At 50.1% G+C, this 18213-nt stretch overlaps 1 protein-coding gene across 18 annotated transcripts in view; it reads left to right on the top strand.

The window, feature by feature from the left end:
• Positions 1-18213, top strand: part of Camk2g (calcium/calmodulin dependent protein kinase II gamma) — a 59546-nt gene that overhangs the window by 20962 nt on the left and 20371 nt on the right. For 9 of the 18 annotated variants that reach the window (XM_059273823.1, XM_059273820.1, XM_059273825.1 and 6 more), the window contains exons 4-14: positions 2497-2551; positions 3390-3455; positions 6569-6641; positions 6794-6896; positions 7324-7407; positions 7862-7956; positions 8585-8707; positions 12325-12408; positions 12651-12693; positions 15063-15125; positions 17100-17143. In XM_059273823.1, coding sequence (XP_059129806.1) covers positions 2497-2551; positions 3390-3455; positions 6569-6641; positions 6794-6896; positions 7324-7407; positions 7862-7956; positions 8585-8707; positions 12325-12408; positions 12651-12693; positions 15063-15125; positions 17100-17143 — 833 coding nt within the window. The remainder of the gene's footprint in view (positions 1-2496; positions 2552-3389; positions 3456-6568; positions 6642-6793; positions 6897-7323; positions 7408-7861; positions 7957-8584; positions 8708-12324; positions 12409-12650; positions 12694-15062; positions 15126-17099; positions 17144-18213) is intronic. The other 9 variants (XM_059273827.1, XM_059273822.1, XM_059273829.1 and 6 more) reach the window with 1 other exon arrangement.

Raw genomic sequence — 18213 nt, 5'->3', positions numbered from 1 at the left:
TCAGGCCTGCAGTGCTGCGGGGCTGGGCGGTGCAGTGTTGGGAGGAGGTTGTCCAGGTGAGTTCAACCTCAGGGCTCAAGGCCAAGCCCAGCAGGCCGGGACACCTGGGCTCCCTTGGGAGTGGTTGTTAGCATCCTACGTACTGTCCTGGTAGCTCAGCGTCTCCATGCTGTCTGTCAGCTCCCTAATGAAGCTGATCTTTGGCTTCTGGGACAGCTGATTTCCAGGGGATTATTTGTATTACACACTTTAATGCTTTTTAATAGCAAATTTTTAATTAAATGGAAAGTCCTTTTGGAAGCAAGGGAGCAGCCACAGCAGGACTCAGGATGAGGCACTGGCTGAGACCAGAGAAGTGAAATGGGGGGTGGGGGGTGGAGTGGGGTTGGGTAGCTTGCCTGGGCCTGGGTTAGGTGAGTGAGAGGGCAGCAGGGGACCTAACTGTGGTTCCTTCCACCCTAAAAGCCCTCCCCTGTCATCTGGCAGGCCTCTGAGTCCCCAAGTGAGGAGAAAGGGAGCAGTGGTTGATCAGTACCTTGTGGTACCTGGGTTTTGCTTTCTGGCTGATTTTGCTTCTTCAGTCACAGGGACATAGGAAGTGCAGCCTTTAGGAGATAGATGCTTTGGCACTGGAGCGGGCAGCAGCGTGGACCTGCCAAGGAAGCGACACCATGATTGTTTTCTGCCCAGCACTTTCCAAACTGTTGCTCTGGTGTCATTCCTGAAATGCTCTGGAAGGTATTCCTGTGACTGCTAAGGCTTGGAGCAGAGGTCAAAGACATGACGGGAGCCCTTTGACATCAAAGGCTCCCTATAGGAAGAGTCTGGGTGAGGGAGGGACAAGAACATCCACGCAGGCAGCCAGAGCAAGTTCTGTTTGCATTAGAGTGATGCTCAGGGGTTGGCATCTAACCCAGGGGTGGCTGCGTAGGCGGAAGCTAGAGAGGAACCTCAGGAGACATCAGGTTGGTCTTCTGCCCAAGAGCTTTGGAGGCAGGCATCGAGAAGGAATTGTGCTCGCCAGCCATTCTTTGCACTTGGTGAACTGCCCGCGCTACCTGCTGCCCCCCTCCCCCCTCCCCCTCCCCCCTCCCCCCTCTCCCTCTCCCCCCCCCCCCCCTCTCTCTCTCTCTCTCTCTCTCTCCCTCTCTCCCTCCCTCCCTCCCTCCCTCTCTCCCTCTCTCGGACCCATCTATGGTACTGTTGTAGGACATTGTGAGCACTCTCTCCTTGGCTCTGCTGCCTGGTGTGTGGGCTGGCCCCCGTTTCTTAGAGGCTATAGTTGAGGGGACTAGCTTTTGGAGTCCGAGACCCAGTTAGTAATTATTTAACCTTTGCCGAGAAATCTGAAGTCTGAGCCCCTGTGGTTTTCTCTAAATGGAAGTAGCAGTCATCTCAGGGTAGTGTAATAAACTCCTTGAACACTCTGTCCCTCCTAAATGCCATCACCTAGCCTAGGATCTGGCATACTGTATTGCTCAAAAGAAGCCTGTAGTAGTATATGACATAACTCTACCCCAAGGCTGGCACATAGTATACATTCAATAAATAGTTATTTGTGAGTGGGCATGTTGGTACATGCCTGTCGTCCTAGTATTTCGGACAACAGGGTAGGACTGCCACAAGTTTCAGGCCAACTAGGCTACATAGCAAGACCCTGTCTCAAAAATAAATAAGGGCTGAGCGTAGCAGCTTATCACCCCCTTAATTCCAAAACTGAGAAGGTAGGCAGATCTCAGTTAGTTTGAGGCCAGTCTAGTCTAACATCATGAGTTCTAGGCCAGTCAGGGCTATATAGTGAGGCTCTGTCTCAAAAATAAAGGAGGGAGAGAGGAACAGAAGACATGGCTTAGTAGGTAGAGTGTTTGCCCAACATGATTAAAGTCCCGAATCCCCCAGCACCACATGAATTAGGTATGGTGGCATATATCTTTAATTCTAGCATTTGAGAGGTAGAGGCAGAAGGATCAGGAGTTGGAGGTCATCCTTAACTGCATATTGAGTCTGAGGCTATATATACAGACTCCATCTCAAAACAGTCATTGTGTTCGTTGGAGTGTGTGTGTGTGTGTGGTGTGTGTGTGTGTCCTGTTCCACATGCCTTTCTGATGGGTTCTCCCTTTTCCAAAACCCTTTCATCCTCCTGCTTCTGTGTGTCCCTCTGGAAGAGCTCCTGGGCCTTTCTGTCTTGTCGATGTCTATTCCTGTGCCGTGTCTTAGGTCCACTTTCTGACCCTAGCCCCTCTAGGGAGGGTCTGGCCTTTCTCCCTCTGACTGATTGAGCCATGAAGCTTCTGTCTCTGTCTGTCTGTCTCTCTCGCTGTGGCTGTGTACTCCTGGCCTGGGGGTAGTAAGCACACTGCCACTTTTTCTCTACAGCATCTTCAAAAGCAAGCCCTGTGTGGCTGACAAGATGGGGCTGGGTGGGGTTGCTACAGAGAATAGGATTTCTGAGTTCCTTTCTGCTAATCTCTGTTCCCATCTCCTCTCTTACAGTGCGTCTCCATGACAGTATTTCTGAAGAAGGGTTTCACTACCTCGTGTTTGACCTGTAAGTGCCACTTTCTGAGGGTATGGGGACCTTTCTCTCCAGCTGGCTGGAGCTTGGGAAAGGCTAAACTGGGTCTTTGGCCTCTGCTGAGGGTTCCTCTCCATTGCTTGAGGAAAAGGACTCATGAAGTTTGTCGGGGGGATGAGTGTGCTTGCCCAAAGCCGCTCCCGCCTCGGAGTTCTCCTTGTTCGCTCACTGTCTCCTAGAGCGTGAGCCCCAGGATGGCCTTGTTCTCTCCTTCCTTTCTGTGCATAGCTTCTTTCTTGTTTCTTGGTGTGTTTTCCTTATTGGAGAAATAAAATAATGACTCTTGGCAGTCCTTAAAAATTCTGGGAAGTTGGAGGTAGTTTCCATGACTGGTGAGCTGTGTTCCATTGGTCTCTCTTTCACTCTGGCTGCTCTGTAGTCGTGAGCATGGCTCTTTACCTCCTGGAAAGCCCTGTCCCATGTTGTCAGCGGTTGAGTTTCTGTGTCTGTGGTCTCGATATCCTTCGACTTCAGCAGTACGTCTGCCCCTGCACTGCCGTGTGGTCATGTTCATATTGGTCTTGTGTAAAGCGGTGACTCTTGTGGGAGTTAGAATATTTTTCTTAGATCCCTATATCACTTTCTGAGCGGTAGGGATTCTGTTAGGTTATGGAAACAGAGCTGTCGAGAAGGAGGGGAGAGTGACTGGACGTGTTCTGGGCTCCCCAAGTGCGCAGGGAGTTGGGGTGGCTCTAAAAGCGGTTTTTTGTTTTGCTTTGTTTTGTTTTTTTGTATGACTCTGTTGCCTGTCGGATGCCAGAGTTGCCCAGTGAACCCTGCCGCCTCTGACCCTTTCTCCTGTCGATTACAGTGTTACCGGAGGGGAGTTGTTTGAAGACATCGTGGCCAGAGAGTACTACAGTGAGGCCGATGCCAGGTGAGAGAGGTTGGGGGCTTTGACTGGAACCCTTGGGGTTCAGGACTGAAATAAGTCCTGGCTGCTTTTTTAGCGGGGGGCGGAGGAAAGGGGTGGGTAGCATTGTGTTTTATTTGGACAGTCTTTGGACTCTTGTCTGGACTAGGGTTTGTAAAATTGTGGTAGGGCTGCATTCTGTGCATAGTATTAGAGGTTAAAATTCAGCACCCCCAGATTAGTTTCTTTCGAAGCCTCTTCCTGGTCTCCTTGATCCTGTTACCCCGGAAATACCTTTTTTTTTTTTTTTTTTTTTTTTTTTTTTTTTTTTTTTTTGCGTTATTATGCACTCACAAGCAAGCCCCCTGGTCCACTCTGCACCTCTTCTTTCTTGTGTGTACAAGGTCTTGACATAGGGAACTGGGGATTGGAGGTAGAGAAAGCATATTTGTCCTGAAGGGTATGAAACCGGAAAGCTTCCCTGGGAGCTTTCAGCCTATGTCACCTGGTCACTTCACCACCATGACCAGCGTGGGTCCCAGGGCTCAGCCCCCAACTTTCCGTCAAAGCCGGTGACTCTCGCGTGTGACACAGCACGGTCCGGAGCCGTTTGGGCTCCCTTGTCCACCTTAGCTCTTCCCCTTTACAGCCTGATTTTTGTTATCCTGCCTACAGCTTATCTGCTTATGTGGTGGCCCAGACTGCCTCTAGAGAGTGGGGGAGTGCCGCTTCCTCACGAATTTCTCAACCCTGAACAGCCGATGTTTGCTGATCAACTTCAGATGCCTCAGCCTGGGGAAAAATTCTCAAGTGGAGAGATGAATTCCAGTGCCAGCAGGGGAGGACCAGGCTGTGGGTGGGAGGAGGCTGTGATAGCTCAGGGAGCTGGGGGTGGGGGCCGCTGTACCAGTGGGCTTGGCCTGGCTCTGCCGGGACACTTCACACTTTTGCCATTTTTGGCCAGAAGGCTCTCCCTGCTAGCCGGGCTCTGTTCTAATTATACATTTCTGTGGAGACTCGCCTCTGCAGCTCAGTCTTAAGGTTCCTTTGGCACGCTGTTGGGCTCTATGCTGTGGAGGCCCTGAGCCTCAGTGTCTGGGTCTGACAGCATCCCTTGGCCCTTTGGCTCTCTTAGGCGTCTCAGTACCAGATTTCAGAGAAGCAGATCCTAAGTGCAGGCCCCTCAGGCCAGCGTGTCTGCATGTTCTGCAGGTCGGCCCTGCACACCTGGCGGAGGCTGGTGACTGCACACACTCCAGCCTTCTTCAGCCTCAGTGGTACTGACCTTTAGCACAGATAGTTGTTTTGTAGTGACAGTCTCTCCTGTGCCTGAACAGAACTTAGAAGCATCTGAGCAGTCGATAACCCCCTTTCCAAGTTGTGCCAGCCAGAATTATTTCCAGAAGTTGCCAAATGTCCCTTGGAGGGCACGCTCACCCCCACTTGGGAACTACTGCTCTAGAGGACTCACACCTGCTGCCAGGGATTTGACTACAAGGCTGGCAGGGGAGTTCGCAAGGTGGACCGTCGGCTCTAAGAAACAGCAGCTGAATGTGATTGGAGCCAGATTGTCTTTTCCTGTGCAGAATCGTCAGAAATGCTTTGCAGACCCTATTTAGAGCCCTCCTAAATACATTATTTCTGAAAGGAATCTATGTGCTTGTCTTATCTCCCTGCTAGATGAGAAACTTTAGGACAGTTAATATCTTGGTAGTACAAGAAAACACCTTAAGAGTCACTCAGTAAAGGTTTGGATAGGTGAAGGCATGCACCATGCACCCATCCTTGTACTCTTCCCAAGGCAGCATAAAGTTCTTCCCTAAGGAAAAAGTTTACTTAGGAAAGAGAAGGAAGGGGGTTGGATGGTCTCACCTTTCGTAGGAATATTTAGTATCTTTCAATGTCCAGAGAACAAATTAGTTGTTTTGGACCTTTGCAGTCAAAATAAGCCATGGTAGGCCTCAATTCCAGTCTCTGGAAAACTCACATAACCTTACCTGGGCCTCAGTTTCCCTTCCTGTGAAGTAAGTGTTGATGAGGAGAAAAGAGAACTCTTACATGGTGGCATGCTTCCATATTGCCAGCAGTCATGAGGCTGAGGTGGAAGGATCATGGATTCAAGGCCAGTCTGGGTCACATGGCAGGTCGCAGGTCAGCTTATACTACATAGTAGGAAGACTCTCCCTCAAAATAGGAAAAGGAAAGGAAGAAAGAGAAAAAGGAAGCTTTAGACACTGTTGGTATTGTAAATTAGTATAGCCATTTTTGGAAAACAGTATGGATGTTTCTCAGAAAAACTAAAAATAGAGCTACCATATGATCCAGCAATCCCACTACTGGGTAAATACCCAACAGAATTAAAATCAGTATGTTAAAGAAATAAATGTCTGTACGCCCACGTCCATCGCAGCAATATTCACAATAGCCAAGATATGGAAACAACCTAAATGTCCATCAGCAGATGAATGGATTAAAAACGGGTAGTGTACACTATTGAGCCTTTAGAAGGCCAGGAGATTCTGTCATTTATGGCAAGGTAGGGAACCTGGAAGATGTTGGGCTGAGACAAGCCAGGCATAGGAAGACGAATGCTGTGTGATCTTTCTTATATGTGGAATCTAAAAATGATGATCTCAGAGAGGTAAAGGAGAAGGGTGGCTAGCAGGAGCTGGGGTGGGCGAGGAGAGTTGCTGGCCAGGTAGGAGAATGGGTTCCCACATCTGACTGTACAGTAGGTGACTGGAGTTAGTCATTTGGTTGCTTTGGTTTTTTGAGACAGGGTTTCTCTGTGTAGCCCTGGCTGGCCTCGAACTCAGAGACTCCTGAGTGCTGACGTTAAAGGCACGCGCACCACCTATTCCTGGCAGTGTTTTAAAATGTATAAAAAAGGATTTTAAATGTTCTCACTAGAAAGAATAAATATCTGAGGTGATATATATGGTGGTGTACATTGTGTCAGAATATCACATTGTCCTTCAGAAGTAGACAGCGACTTTTCGATTAGAAACTAAGTAAAAACAGGTGGACAGTATTCAAGGCGCAGGGGTCTAGCTTAGTGTTCAGCGCGTGATCCCCACAGGTGGTCTTTGATGAGGTGGTTTAGCTCTGCACTGATATTTCTTGTGCTGCTTTTTCAGCCACTGTATACATCAGATTCTGGAGAGCGTTAATCACATCCACCAGCATGACATTGTCCACAGGGACCTGAAGGTACTTAACAACCAGGCTGACTTCCTTTGCTTCCTGCTTGTGACTTGTTGGCGCCACCTGGTGCTAGCTAGTGGTACTGTGTGAGCCCAGAGTAGGCGCCCTCTGGGCTCCAGGGAGGGCGCCTCACGAGGTTCTCCTTGTTCCTTCTGCAGCCTGAGAACTTGCTGCTGGCGAGTAAATGCAAGGGTGCCGCGGTCAAGCTAGCCGATTTTGGCCTCGCCATCGAAGTGCAGGGGGAGCAGCAGGCTTGGTTTGGTAAGGGTGACCCCGTCTTCCGGGAATTCAGCCTCCGCCCTTCCTCCTTTTCCTGATCTGCCTTCCTCTTTCAGAGCTAGAAGTCAGGCCTTTAATGGGCCTGGCCTTTTCAGACAGTGGAGGAGGGTGGGAGGGCACCACGTCCCTCCTGGCCCTCGTGAGTCAGTGCAGCAGCGACTCTGGCTGCTGTCAGCAGTGCGTTCTCGCTGCCTCTGGGGAGGTGCAGGAGTTCCTGGTGGGCGCAAGTACAGACCCCTGATTTAGATTCCGGGCACTCCAAGAAGTCCAGTCTGTCATCGTTTGCAGCCTGAGTGCTGAGAGCGGATAGAGTAAGAGCAACAGGCATTAGAAGGGCTGAAATTACAGGTGCGGGCTGACTGAGAGAGGAAGTAGGCTCAGTGTGGCTCTGCCTTCTCTTCTGCTGCAGGTTTTGCTGGCACCCCAGGTTACTTGTCCCCTGAGGTCTTGAGGAAAGATCCCTATGGAAAACCTGTGGATATCTGGGCCTGCGGTAAGCCCATTGCACACACTCAGCTTTTTGGTGTTATGGGCCCCTGGCTTCCTTCCTGTGATGACAAAAAGAGGCATTACCATTCCTTCTGGGTTCCACAAGTGCCTGCTGTGTGTGAAGTCATGGTGTCTGATCTCGTTCCCTGGGGAGGGCTGTTCCCATCATGCCCTCCCCCCCCCCAAGTGAATTCCGGGGTTATGTTGCACCCTTCTTGGAGAAGGATTTGCCCCCGACCTAGAGGATAGCTTGCACCTCAGAGAGGTCTCTGACAGGGCTTGGTGACGTGAGGAGTGAGGCGCAGCGGGAGGCACTAGTGGCACAGTGTTATTGGCTGGCATCCACCTCTAACTGGCCTGACCTTACCTTTCTGGGTGGTTCTGAGCCCTGCATGGCCTTTCTTGGTTCCTCAGGGGTAAGTGACTGACCCCAGTGACCTGTGTGTTCTGTCTCGCAGGGGTCATCCTGTATATCCTCCTGGTGGGCTACCCTCCCTTCTGGGATGAGGATCAGCACAAGCTGTATCAGCAGATCAAAGCTGGAGCCTACGATGTAAGGATGGGTTTTCTGAGAGCTGAGCAGGCACTCCCGGAAGGACAGATTCCCTGCCTCTAAGGGTCTGTCCAAGGGAATGGTGTTATTGTCATTTGATATCAGGGTGTCAGGGGACGACTTTGAGGACCCAAGGATGGGCATACAGGACTCAATTCTTGCCACCTTATGTACAGAGAATAGATTAAAAGAAAAATCCTCCTTGTTAATTATAAAATCAAAGAACCCATTGACGCCCCTTTGGTCTGTTTTTGCAAAGAACAGAGAAGCTGCATGGTGTGTTAGTTCACACAGGGAGAGTTCCAGAGCCTTCCTCTACCACTTTGGTACCTCGGGCACATTGCAAAGCCTGTTTTCTCCGTAGTAGAAAGCTAAAGTTGAAGCAGAAAGTGTCGGACTCCCCTCCCTTCCTTCACCGATCTGATCCGTTGGCATTCTAACCATTATTGGTCTGTCTTCCTTTCCAAGTCTATAAGTTGACACAGATCCTGGGCTAGTCCCGGGACTTCTCCAACTCTTGAGTACCGCAGAGTGTCCCGATGATAGAAGTTGGGATGAAGACTGCCTGTGTTTCAGGGTAGAAGGCTCACAGATTTCCTGTCTCCTTTCCCCTGCTCCTGCTCCTTAGTTCCCGTCACCAGAGTGGGACACGGTGACTCCTGAAGCTAAGAACTTGATCAACCAGATGCTGACCATAAACCCAGCAAAGCGCATCACCGCTGACCAGGCTCTCAAGCACCCGTGGGTCTGTGTAAGTGTCTTTGCCCCAGTCTTGGGGAGTGGAGGTGGCGGCCCTTATGTACCCCTTTACCCTCCTTGCACAAGGGTTCAGAAGGGCAGGGAGATGAGTGCAGTCCAAGGTCAGTAAATGTCATCGGGGGACTTGGGAGGCAAAAAGATAGGTCTTTACTTGTGAGGCTGTAATTTGGTTCTGTTCTTGAATTAGAGCAAGTGGTTGATATAAAACAGTTGGTGCCCAATGTGAAGAAGTCCCAGACTGAGGATGTACTTGGGCCTCAGCTCTGACCAGGACACAGTGAATAAACAGAAGAGGCTTTTGAACTATTGAAGCTTAGTTGTGAAGCTCTTGAGCCGAGTTCCTAGGAACTCTTACTAGGCTGTCAGTGTAGGCTGATACACTGTTTAGTTCATCCGTTCTTTCTTTCTTCCTTCCTTTCTTTCTTTCTTTCTTTCTTTCTTTCTTTCTAGGCTGTCAGTGTAGGTTGATACACTGTTTTTTTTTTTTTTCTTTCTTTTTTTTTTGTTTTGTTTTGTTTTGGTTTTTGGTTTTTCAAAACAGGGTTTCTCTGTGTAATTTTGGAGCCTGTCCTGGATCTCGCTGTGTAGACCAGGCTGGCCTCGAACTCACAGAGATCCACCTGCCTCTGCCTCATGAGTACTGGGATTAAAGGCGTGCGCCACCACCGCCTGGCTGAAGCATAGAGTTTTAAAGAGAGTATGGTACTTGCATTTAATGTTGCTTTGGAAGCTGTGTAGTAAATGGGACTGATGAGCAAGAGGCTGGAGGCAGAGACAAGACGCTGTCACAACTGTCTGAGCAAGGCCAGGTGAGGTCTTAGCCGAGGGTAGAGATGGAGGAGGGGTGGGTGCCATCAATGCAAGAGAATGTAAAGGATTTAGCATCTGGGCTTGAGTGAAGGAGAGGGCAAGTGATGGGCAGTGCTGGGTTTAACTGGTCAGTGAGCGGTGGTTGTGCAGTTCATGGACCCAGAGGAACTAGATTCTGAGAAAAGATGATTTAATTTTGTAGGCAGTAAGAGTGGTGTTAAAGAGTCACCAGCCGAGGCACCTGGTGGGCAATAAGAATTATGGCTGTGTGGTCTAGGGTGTGGTTTAGTGGTAGAATGCTTTCTTGGCGTACATGAAAACCTGGGTTCCATCACCGCACCGAAAGAGAGCGTGGAATGTGGAAGAGAGGGGGCTGGAGAGAGTGGAAGTGAGAAGTTGGAAACGTGGCCTGCTGTTTGTGTGTAGGGGATGTTGAGGTTTTGGAAACATGAAATTGTTCTTGTATTGAGCTCTGTTGCTTCAGTCAGAGAAGAGACGGCCACTAACTGCCAGTGTTCAAGGACAGGGAGTGCTACATGAGTCATTCAAGGAGATTGAGAATAAGACCGTCTCCAATCAGAGAAGATACAGAAACTAAGAAACAGGTGGGGCTTAGAGCAGCAGCAGCCAGATGCTGGAAGGCCCTGAGAAAGACAGGAAAGAGTCCCCAGCTCTGGCCAATCAGAGACCATGGTTTTGTAATTTCATAGAGATAGTGGAAAACAATAGGGAGATACCTGTTTGTCTCCAGATAAGTGAGGCTGAGACATCTGGGAAGCCAGGTAGTGAAGAAGCAAATAACCAGTATTCCTTAGTGGAAGAAGATGGGTCAGGAAGTTTTGTTCGTTTGTGTTTTCCTTTGTCATATAAATGTGCATTGTTAATCGTGATAAGTACACATGGACTATTCACTATATGATGCACTGTTACACACACACAATCTACTCTTTTTCTTCCCAGCCCCTAAGAATCACTATTTTTACTTGTCTTTACTTTCAAATTTATGTTTTTGTTTTTTTGTTTGTTTGTTTGTTTGTTTGTTTTTTCAAGACAGGGTTTCTCTGTGTAGCTTTGGAGCCTGTCCTGGATCTCACTCTATAGACCAGGCTGGCCTCGAACTCACAGAGGTCCGCCTGCCTCTGCCTCCCGAGTACTGAGATTAAAGGCGTGAGCCACCACCTCCTTGCTCGGGTTTACTAAAAAAAAAAAAAAAAAAAAAAAAAAAAAAAAAGATTTATTAATTTGTACATGTTTATTTTGCCTGCATGTATGTGTGTGCACTATGTGCATACTAGTGCTCATGATGGTTGTGAACTACCATGTGGGTGCTGGGTCCTTTGCAAGAACTGCAGGTGCTCTTAACTGATGAGCCATCCTCCTGCCCCTAATTTGTTTTTTTTTTTTAAACTTCCATCTATGAGAGAGAGAGAGAGAGAGAGAGAGAGAGAGAGAGAGAGAGAGAGAGAGAGAGAGCGCACATAATAAGTAACGCGCGCGTGTGTGTGTTTCCCATAATATAATGTCCTCCAATTCCAGTGTTTTTTGTTTTTGTTTTTGTTTTTAATGGAAGCTTGAATATAATGAATTAGAAAAGAATCTAATACTGACTGAAGAAGGACAGGTTTGGAGAGCAAAGGGGGAAAGGGATTCTTGGGCCCGCCGGGTCAGCGGTCCAGCATAAGGACGGACACAACTGGGAGAGGGGAAAATCAGTTTGGGAATGGAGACTTAGCAGATGCAGGGTGTGCACAAGTCGTCTCTTATTTCTCTTGGAGAATCTTATAAAAAGGAATGGGGAAAAGGTAGAGAAGGTGAAGAGAACTGCTTTGGGATCCAGGAAGGGAAGCAGATCAGCGGCAAAGGCAGGGACTGTGGGTGGTGGACACTTTAGGCCAGAGACCCTGCCATTTATTTTCAACCTGGCTGACTGTGATCACAATCGTAAAGAGTGAGGACCAGCTCATTTGAGGCACTCAAGAATCACAGAAGCACTGTATGTTGGAAGTCATTTTTGTGGGACCCACCACTTACAATCCTGTAGTTCTCTCTAGCCCCCAGGGACATTACTATATATCATAGTATTACATAATAAACGATGCTTACATTATGACCCTGAGGCATCAAAGAAATGCAGACTATGTCTGGTGGGCTCAGTTTAAGGAGACAAGTATGTTAACAGCAAATACATTGAAGGAAAAAAAACTCTTCCAAAATGATGAAAAAAGAACCGAGCATTATGGTGCTCACCTATAATGCCAGTGCTTGAGAGGCAAGGGCAAAGGATCTTGAATTCAAGGCCAGCCTAGGGGTACAACATCAAGACCCTGTCTCAGAAAAATAAAGAATTTCTGCTTCAAGGTAATTCTTAGCTTTCAGAACACGGTTTCTTTCAAGAACTTGTGGGATGTGTAAGGGATTCTCGAAAGGCACCCTGTAGAGCAGGGGCCCGACTCTCCCTGTGCAGAGTCTGGACTGTAGCGGATACTCAGTAAAGAGTTGATGAGGAAGCCACTGAACCAGGACCCCGTCATGCCAGTTGCCTTTGAAAAGCTTGGTTGGTGTCCTCATCCAGCATCAATTTTTGGTGGTTTTCTTGTCCTTAACATGACCTTGAGTTGTGGGTAGCATTTCTGTTCTAAAGGCTTCTTCTCATCTGTGACCTCATTTGATAAGCACTGTGGTAGCAGAGTGTGTGACCATATCCTGGTACAGCCATCAGTGCTGAGGTGATGGGGGACTGAGGTGAGCGGCAGAGGGTCTGTGATGGGGATCTCACGGGCCTGTCTGTTTGGCTTCCAGCAACGATCGACAGTAGCATCCATGATGCATCGCCAAGAGACCGTGGAATGCTTGCGCAAATTCAACGCCCGGAGAAAACTGAAGGTGAGCCTTGCTTCTGGATCCCTGGCCTCTCAAAATTGGGCCTTTTGACAGTGTCCCTCCTGCCTGGTCTCAGAGTGAAGCCTCCCCCTCCCCCCATTGGAGCTGAGCTGTGAAGGTTGTTCATGTTGGGGGCACCAGAGAACGCATGTTCTTGGGCTTTGAGCGAGAGTTGCCTTTGCCTGGGGCCAGGCCCCCCGCTTCTGAAGTCCCTTCGGACTTAGAGGATTCTCTTCTTTCCCCAGGGTGCCATCCTCACAACCATGCTCGTCTCCAGGAACTTTTCAGGTATGTGTTCCCAGTTGTGCCCTGTAATTCCGCCGAGGTGAGTGGGACAAGGATGGAATTTGGCCAGTCCAGGCAGCACAGGTGTCCGGCAGCACCCTGCGCAGGATGAACAAGGATCCTGTTTTGAGGGCGGCGGCTGCTGGATTCTTTTACCCACTTTCTTCCAATGTGGAGGGAAGGGCTTTTCTGAGGCACCAGTTTATGAAATCTGTTTCTTCGGTCCAGAGTAGCCTGCCAGCTTCCCATGTGTTTGTAGTTCTCCGAAGACTCTACAGTGCTTTGAGGTTTTAGCCAGTCTTGGGTGTTGGAGAATGCACTTGGAGGAAAGAGAAAGATGAGATACAGTGTATCTTCTCAGTTGCACCCACCTAAGGGCATCTCTTACTTCATCGTGCCTAATAGAAAATTACTCCAGATGTTTAAACCTCTCACATTGACTGAGGCTTACAATAGCCTTTTGACACCACCTATGAAAGTGAAGAGAGACCAGTGTTGGGGAGGCCAAGGGACTCACTTAATTTGCATGAGGAGTTGGGAGAGTTGGTCAGTCATATGTAAATCACACTTGACATTTCTTTTTAAGATGCAAGACATTCCAGTCCCCTCCACCCCATTCTCACCCTCACCTTCATCGTTTGCCCTCAGTGGGGAGCACAGTGGCTTTTCTGTGAGGAAAAGATTAATGTCAAGACTTAACTGAAGACAGAGAGGTCTCTCCCCAGCTTGCTTTTGCCCTTGGTTTTTCCCTTCCTCTAACCCCCAGCCTTGCTGTTTTGGTTCAAGACCCCCTTTCTCATCCTTCTAACAAGACTCCTTCCCTTGCTTACCTCCTGCACCGCCATGGAGAGGGGCTTGTGAGGGGGTGCCCGCCACCCACCAGTTACAGTAGGTGGCCATTCTGGGCAGGGCCTGTGTCTTTGAGTTCAGGTCCCACTAAACCTGATCTGGGTCCCTGGAGAGCTTTGGCTTGGAGGAGGCTTCAGGCAGGAGGGCTAGGGTTCCATAAACGCTTGCCCGTGGACCACAGGGTTCCAGGCTGTCAGGACCCGATGACCCTGGTTTGGAGGTGTATTCCTATGTTGAGTGCACACTAGAAGGTCACGGTCTCCTCCGGGAAGGGAACAGGAGCGTGTGGCTTGTTGCCTCCCACAGAGATAGAGTTGTAGCCCCCCCACAGTGCTCCTTATCCTGTAAGTACTTTCAGCTTTAGTGTCTTGATTTAAGAGCCTTCGTAGAGGACACTCAAGGGCATTGCTGTGCCGCCCATAGAGTGCTGATATTTCCTCTCTCCTCTGAGTCAAAGGAAGGTGAAGACAGACTGCTGCCTCTTGTGTACTCAGGCCAGTCAGAAGCAAGTGCCCTGGCCTGTGGTCTTGGGCTGCATGGCAGCCGCCCCCTCCATTTCACGAAATAGTGTCCTGGTTTCAGGCAGTCAGGTTCTGTTGGGAAAGAGCATTGACTCATCCTTCAAGAGCCCTCTGGTCTTTGAGATCACTTTATCCTCGCTCAGAAGGGACTGCAAAAACAAAACGATGCCGCAGGCATTCCATGGTGGCTTCCTCTGCCCCGAATTCGGGACAGACGAGGACAGAGCCACAGATGCGTCTGCAGAAAGAGACTTCCACGGGTGTAAGGAAGGATAGTCACCCATTTCTTTAGGCACAAGCTAGACTCTTTGCCCAGCTGATCCATGGGGTACAATAGTAGTCGGACAGATGTTGACGTCTAACTTGGACGGCCTTGGTTTGTTTCTGGGGCTCCTTCCTTGGGCATCTTCATCCTCAGCGCACAGTGAAATGCAGACTGAGAAAAGCTACCTCTCCTTGCTGACTCCTTACAGGGAGGAAGATCTGTGTCTGAGGGAGATGCTGGGGCTTATCCATGAAGGTAGCTGCCCAAGGGCCGTGTGGGAGCCTTCCATGCCCCAGTCCCTCTCTGTTACTTGGAGTGTGGTGAGGGACATGCTCTGTGCTCCAGGCACTCTAGTAACAGGCTCGTTTAAACCAGAGCTTGGTTTCCTCAGAAAAGGTACCTGCCTCCCACCAGGTCAGGCTTTTACCCTTGGACTCTTAACTTGAAGTGACCGTGGGACAAGCAGTGGAGCCATTGCCATGAAGTAGAGGCATGGTATTCAGCCTGTCCAAGCCTCACAGGCCCCCAGACTGCCGTAGGGCTGGCTGCTCCTGCCTCCTCAGTCTGCCCCCTGGTGCCTCCTCTACCCCAGCTCGGCTGGCTTGGCCATGCCACCCGGGCCTTGCTGTGCGTGGGCAGCCAGCGATTTCTACGCCTCATGCTGGGGCATGCTCGCTGCTGACTGGCCCCCGTGGCTTTGCGGCAGCTCTGTGCACTGAGAGACTGTATCCCCTCAGTTGGCAGGCAGAGCTCCGCCCCCGCCTCGCCTGCCGCGAGCGCCGCCGGCCTGGCCGGGCAAGGTACGTGGCATGAGTCCTCCCTGACCGCCTGCCTTGGCTCCCTGCCACCCCAACAGTAGGGCCAGCATGCCAGGCCCACTCACCAGGGAGGCGAGTCCCATGCTTGCGGGCTGAGATGGGCATGCCATACGGACCACCTAACTTGGCATCTGCAAGCACATTGATGTTATGAAGGCCCCTAACCAGCCGTGCATGCTGGGCGCTTGCCAACTCTCAGGAGGCCATAGCCTGGGGACTTGGAGTTGGGCAGTAGGAGCCTTTCCTCCAGATGGCCAAAGGGCTTGACCAGCAAGTAACCCTGGGCATGGCCTGGAGCTGTCTAGTGCTAAGACTAGGCTCTTGCAGCACAATTTAAGACCCCTTAAGAGAAAAACCTCAAAATTGTGAAGCCTGGAGTTTCCAGACTTCCTGGTCTAAAAGGCTGTGGAGTACAGACTCCTCGGGTCAGCCATCCCTTGACTTGACTCTTAGCCCCGTCATATAGTGAGCAAATCATGTCAGCTCTCCAGCCCCCAATTCCCTCATCTCTGTAATGGTAATAGCAAGTAACACAGAGATACTTAGGAACATGTATGTTGTAGGTTCTCAACTGACTATACAGGACCACCAGCCACCTGGGAGTTCATAAAACAAAATCCTGATGCCAAGGTTCCACACCAGACAAAACAGAATTCTTAGTGGATGGGATAAGTATAAGTGTTTTTTAAAGTGTCCATGGGATTCCAGCAGGCATACTGAGTTGAGAACCAGTATGTGACAATAGGTGGTCAGGCTTACTGCTCTAAACACATTAAACAGCCATCCACCTGCCCAAATACAGCATGACGGGAGTTGGGATAAAGGCCAGTGTTTGGAGAAGCAGAATGTTGTGTTGAAGCTATGTTCTTTCTCTCACTGGAGAAAGATGGAGCATAGCTCCGTAGGAATGGCCACCTGAAGAACAGAGGACAGCGGCAATAGTCACAGTGATGGTCATGATCGATGGTTCTTACATGCCAGGCACTCTGCTATTTTTTGGCATGGTTCTGTTGTATCCCCACCACTGCCCTGTGACCTAGGGGCTGTTTCATCCCATTTATTTTGTAAATAAAGCGTTGGAGACTCAAAGTGGTTAAATGACCCACTCGTGGGTCAGTCACAAAACACAGTGAGCAAGTGGTTAGAGCCAAGATAGAAATCCAGAGCAGTCCAGATGAATCGGAGAGTTGGGCTGATTCTATATCCCTGTGCCTCCCAGAGCTCTCCCGCCCTGTTGTCTGCTGCCTTCCTATGACGTGTGGCCTTCTGGTCACCATCTGCCTGGTGAGGGTCATTAGCCTTGAACATAACCCTATGGCTGGCTGGAATCTGTTTGGCAGCCCATAGTTCTAGCCAGTTCTTGTGCTCATGGATCCAGAGAATGGGAAAGGGTGATGGCTAGAACCCAGTTACCTGGTGAGGTCCTGCCCAGTGAAGGCTTCAGCCCCTTGGCAAAACCCTCCTGTAGGTGGTCCTGGTTTCTGTGTCTGTGACTGTCTGTCCTCATGTCTGGTCTCCTTCGTGAACTGTGGCATTATTTTCTTGAGAAAACTCCGGAGATGTCTTGCATCCTTCCATCGAGAGGACTTCCATGGTGTCTAGAAATGGAGCCCTCAACTGTTTCACGTTGGCACTCTGTTTCCAGGCCTGGGTAGACGCTGTCGAGGACAGGACTCCCAGTGCCCCAGGAAACTCTAGTACCGAATGTGGTTTCTCTTCCTAAGCACAGGGTGTCTGCTTCCACTGAGCCCTCATCCATGGCAAAGAAGTCCTAGAGTGCCATGGCTCTGAAACCCTCGAGAGGCCCTTCCTGCAAAGGAGCTACTGGAATGCCTTTTTTCAGGAGCTGTGGGGGCTCCTGGCCCCTTGTTAGCTCAGCAGTTTCTCGAAGATCTGGCGGCCAGGTTGAAGAGAGGATGTGATGCCCAGACATGACTTGCCTCTTTGTTTTCACAGCTGCCAAAAGCCTATTGAACAAGAAGTCAGATGGCGGCGTCAAGGTAGGCACTTCTCCAGTCCTCTGACCCCAGACTGGCTTCTCTCCAGCGGTGGCTGAGGGATTCTAGGCATCTGGTTCTCCCTTTCCCTAGGAACTTTGTCCTTGCTGTTTGGTTTTAAGCCTTTGTGCTCGAAACAGCAGGTTCCACTGGCCTGCGAGGGAAGAGGGATGGGCTTCCTGCCCTTACGTAGATGGGAAGACACTGGGGGAATGATCCCAGAGTCTGACTTCTCTACACCAGCCTCATCTCCAGCGCTGAACTCTAGGGTCCTGAGTTGTTCGGGCCATTTGGTTAATCTTGTCCCTTTTGCACAACCTCCTTTACTCAAAACAAACCAGTGTTCCGTAGTAACTCAGGCAGGCTACCTACCGTCCTGGGAACCTGAAGCCATGACTACCTCTCTGGTGTTTTCCTGTAAACCACTTTCAGATCCCAGGTCAGATGCCACTGACTGAGAGTCTCAAGCTTCTCTAAGTGAAGGGACAGTGGTGTGTCACAGCTCATTTCCATCTGGTAAAGGGGTTTTTCCTGTGTGAGTCAGGGAACGAGAGGGCCCGGAGTAGTGACTTGGCTAAGGTGAAGAGACGCGGCTGCAGATGCACACAGGCTACAGGGTGCAAAGATACGTGGAGGCAGTGAGTGTCCTGGGGCTGGGATACTGGGTAGGAGTTCATCCTGTCTTGAGACCCACCAGCTGACACATTAGAGACTTTCAGACCAAGAAATTAACTAAACCTTAACCTCTCACGAAAGCATAAACCGGGTCTTTTCCCTGGAGCGTCTGCCCACCGTGTAGCTGTGTACGTGTGCCCCTTCCCCTCCCCTGCTCCTTTCTTGTTCTCTCGTCCGCTGCATGTTCGCTTCTGTGTCTTCTTTCTGCCACTGGGAGGGGAGCTCAGGTGCCACTCACACCTGCTCATGTGAGCTGTGGCTTAGGGGTAGCCCCGGTTCTCGGCATGAACAAGAGGAGCAAGCCAAACAGGAGAGAGGCTCTTAGCAAGGTGGCCCAGGCCAGAATCTCTGGGAACAAGCTTAGGGGGCAGAGGAAGATGAGCCCGCTTAGTGTGTAA

The sequence above is a fragment of the Peromyscus eremicus genome, chromosome 9, assembly GCF_949786415.1.
Source record: "Peromyscus eremicus chromosome 9, PerEre_H2_v1, whole genome shotgun sequence".
Classification (NCBI taxonomy): Eukaryota; Metazoa; Chordata; class Mammalia; order Rodentia; family Cricetidae; genus Peromyscus; species Peromyscus eremicus.
This window is presented reverse-complemented; position numbering and strand designations above follow the sequence as displayed.